This window comes from Octopus bimaculoides, chromosome 2 (assembly GCF_046866305.1).
Source record: "Octopus bimaculoides isolate indiv1 chromosome 2, ASM4686630v1, whole genome shotgun sequence".
Taxonomy (NCBI): domain Eukaryota; kingdom Metazoa; phylum Mollusca; class Cephalopoda; order Octopoda; family Octopodidae; genus Octopus; species Octopus bimaculoides.
In genome coordinates, this window is record NC_142929.1 from 69,445,026 (window position 1) to 69,448,890 (window position 3,865).

At 38.8% G+C, this 3,865-nt stretch overlaps 1 protein-coding gene across 1 annotated transcript in view; it reads left to right on the forward strand.

Moving 5' to 3' along the window:
- Positions 1 to 3,049, forward strand: part of LOC106879521 (uncharacterized) — an 82,561-nt gene extending 79,512 nt beyond the window's left edge. Inside the window, 1 exon segment of the mRNA XM_014929143.3 lies at positions 2,336 to 3,049. Coding sequence (XP_014784629.2) covers positions 2,336 to 2,503 — 168 coding nt within the window. The 3' untranslated portion in view covers positions 2,504 to 3,049.
- Positions 3,050 to 3,865: the final 816 nt, after the last annotated feature.

A 3,865-nucleotide genomic window follows, 5' to 3' on the forward strand; every position in this document is an offset into this window, starting at 1 on the left:
GTAGTCGATAGCTTCCGCAATCTGGGCGAACAAGTTAGTAGTGGGGGTGGGTGCGCTGAAAGTGTAGCTGCTAGAATAAGAATAGCCTGGGCAAAGTTTAGAGAGCTCTTACCCCTGCTGGCGACAAAGGGACTCTCACTCAGAGTAAAAGGCAGACTGTATGACGCATGCGTACGAACAGCCATGCTACATGGCAGTGAAACATGGGCTGTAACTGCTGAGGACATGCGTAAGCTCGCAAGGAATGAAGCCAGTATGCTCCGTTGGATGTGTAATGTCAATGTGAATACCCGTCAGAGTGTAAGTATCTTGAGAGAAAAGCTGAACATTAGAAGCATCAGTTGTGGTGTGCAAGAGAGACGATTGCGCTGGTATGGACATGTGGTGAGAATGGATGAAGATAGCTGCGTGAAAAAGTGCCACACCCTAACAGTTGAGGGAACCCGTGGAAGAGGTAGGCCCAGGAAGACCTGGGCTGAGGTGGTGAGGCAAGACCTTCGTACATTGGGCCTCACCGAGGCGATGACTACTGACCGAGACCTTTGGAAATGTGCTGTGCGTGAGAAGACCCGGCAAGCCAAGTAAGATCGTTGCCAGTGCCCCTGGACTGGCTATTGTGCGGGTGGCACATGAGATGCACCATTTTGAGCGTGGCCGTTGCCAGTACCGCCTGACTGGCTCCCGTAGGATTTTCGAGTGAGATCGTTGCCAGTGTCCCTGGACTGGCTTGTGCGGGTGGCACATAAAAGACACCATTTCGAGCGTGGCCGTTTTCGTGCGGGTGACACGTAAAAGCACCCACTACACTCTCTGAGTGGTTGGCGTTAGGAAGGGCATCCAGCTGTAGAAACTCTGCCAAATTAGATTGGAGCCTGGTGTTGCCATCCGGTTTCACCAGTCCTCAGTCAAATCGTCCAACCCATGCTAGCATGGAAAGCGGACGTTAAACGATGATGATGATGATGATGATGATATATATATATATACATACATTGGGCAGTTTAGTTTAAAGGTAAAGCACTTGACACATAATCACAGGGATGTGAGTTTGAGTCTCATGGTTGGCCACAGACAAATTTTTCTGTAATATATGGATAGTTTGTCCTGTTCATGCTATTATATTAGCATTATCCTGCATTTGAGAATAAATTATTTCTTTAACTGTATCTTTCAATACATCTCAACGCTTCTAAAGCAAACTGAATTTAATGTTAGTGTTTTATAAAGCTAGATTTATAAATCCTAAAATTGCTGAACAATTTGTCACAGGGCAGTTTAGCTTAAAGGTAAAGCACTTGATGCATAATCACAGGGATGTGAGTTTGAGTCTCATGGCTGGCTGGTGACAAATTTTCCTGCAATGTACGGATAGTTTATCCTATTCATGCTATTATGTTAACATTATCCTACATTTGAGAATAAATTATTTCCTTATGAATGTATGTATATATATATGTGTGTGTGTGTGTGTGTGTGTGTATCCCTTTTGTTACTTTGCAATTTATATATATATATATATATATATATATATATATATATATATATATATATATTTCTACTATATAAATGTGAGTATATGTGGTTATGTATGTGTGTTTAACCATCAAAGGCTCTGAAATGGTGCACCCTTGAGAAAAATGAATTTGATTTTTGAAATCTACATGCCAAAGAGAAGGTTGTCTGTAAATAACAATAAAAAATATAATTTGCTACAAATTTAGATTAATTAGGTGTGGTGCATGTAGACAGGGAAGGAGTTTGTATAGGAATTGGGAATAGAGAGGAACAGGAGGAAAGTATATGCTTGTAGGGTGTGGGTTGATAGAATGGTATAGTGAAGAGATTTATTTTGGTTTGGTACTGAAATTTTGTTGTTGATTAGGGTTCTGTCAGGTGTGTGTGTGTTCAAAGTTAAGGGAGAAAATATGAACATGGAAGACAAAGTGAAAATAAGGTATTATCATTAATTTAAAGCTCAATGAAATAGTAATGAAGTGAAAGTATTCGTAGTATTTTGAGCTCAAAGTCTTCCTCTGAAAGTTAGAGTCTAAGACAGGTGATAAAGTGTAAAGGAATGTAAAGTAAATGATAGTAATGAACAAGAACAAAACGAACAAACTGTGTTGTTCCATGTCAAGTCATGTTGAAAATAGTGGCAGTTGAATGACCAGAAGTAACTAGGAAAGATTGAGGGTTCATACAGAAGCAAGAAGGTCATACAAATATAGTACAGTGTCTAGATTAATTATTTCTTGCAATGATGCCATGTTCTTTGATCAATCCTTGTCTATGTAATTATTACATTATGAACTTCATATATATATATCTATTTCAGAATTTCTCTGACTTCCTTCACAAAGTGAACCAGATTTTGACACAGAAATTGAAAGCAATCTCAACATTTCAGCAGGAAATATTTGTTCGTGGTGGCAAGAACATACTTTCTTCTGGCCAGAATGACAGAACTTCTATTTGGGATGGTGCAAGTGATCAGAGTAATTAACAGCTAAATAAGAACACTTCAAAAAATAAAAGAACAATGATCCTAAAAGTCTTCTAAAGAAGCTATTCATTAATTTCTTGGGTATCTACAGTCATCGAAAATTTGATTTGGAAACGTTACCCACGTCATCCAGATTATTACTTAAGTGTATTAAAATGTGTTTTAAAGCTATGAAGTTGTTTATAACATTCACTTTGCCAAGTAAAATGGTGAACTGGCAGAATCGTTAGCATGTTAGATAAAATGCTTTGTGGCATTAATTCCAGCTCTTTACTTTCTGAGTTCAAATAAGTTTGACTCTGCACTTCATCTGTTTGGTGGTGATAAAATAAGTGCCAGTCAAGTGCTGAGGTTGATGTAATTGCCTTGCTCCATTCCCTCAAAATTGCTGGCCTTGCACCAAAATTTTAAACTATTTTTTTTTTTACCAATTTATGATACTTATAGAATTCATTTTGACAGGGACTTCAGGTTAACAGTTTGCATCAGGTTAAATCAGTTCCAGTGAAAACCAATTTTAATAATAAATTTGACTCTACTTTTTTATATTGAGTTTGTCTTCCCATTAGTAAATGTTCTGTTGTGATTCTTTAGGTTGCTTTAAAATAATGACGATGTTCATTTAATATTATATTATGAGGGTCTACCGAAAAAGTCATAGGGTGACTCAGGTACTCTCATGGAATATAACCAAATGAGGTTTATTTTTTAACATTGTCTCTCTTGTGGTCAACACATTCCTTCCATCACTATTGCAATGCTTGGATCCCATTGTTGAAAAATCTCTCATCCTGTTGGTCAAAAAGTCATCATCAGCAGATGATGTCATCACTGCAATACTGGTTCCTGGTCAAGTGTTCTTTCATGCTGGGGTACAAATGATGGTCAGATGGAGCCAAATTGGGAGAATAGGGAGGGTGATCAACCAATTCAAAGCCACAATCATGCACAGCAACCATTGAAACCAAGCTTGCGTGCTAGAGTTTTGTCCTGATGAAGCAAGTTTTTCTGGGTGTTGGTCTTGATAACCTTTTGTAGCTGCCTTAGCAAGATGGGATAGTACTCTCCATTGATGGTGTGACTCTTTTGAAGATAGTTAATAAACATAATGCCTTTAGTAGCCCAAAAAACTGAGGCCATCACCTACCCTGCAGATGAAATGTCTTTGGCCTTCTTTGGTGCAGGTAAGTGAGGTTTATCACGGCATGGATTGTCTCTTTGTCTTTGGCTCAAAGTGACGAAGTCAACACGCATCCTGGGTCAGGAAACGTTCAAGGAAACCAGCTGGATCTGCCTCAAACAATGTCAGATTCTTCCATGATATGATCAATCTGGTTTGCTTTTGATCAGGTGTTGGAAGAC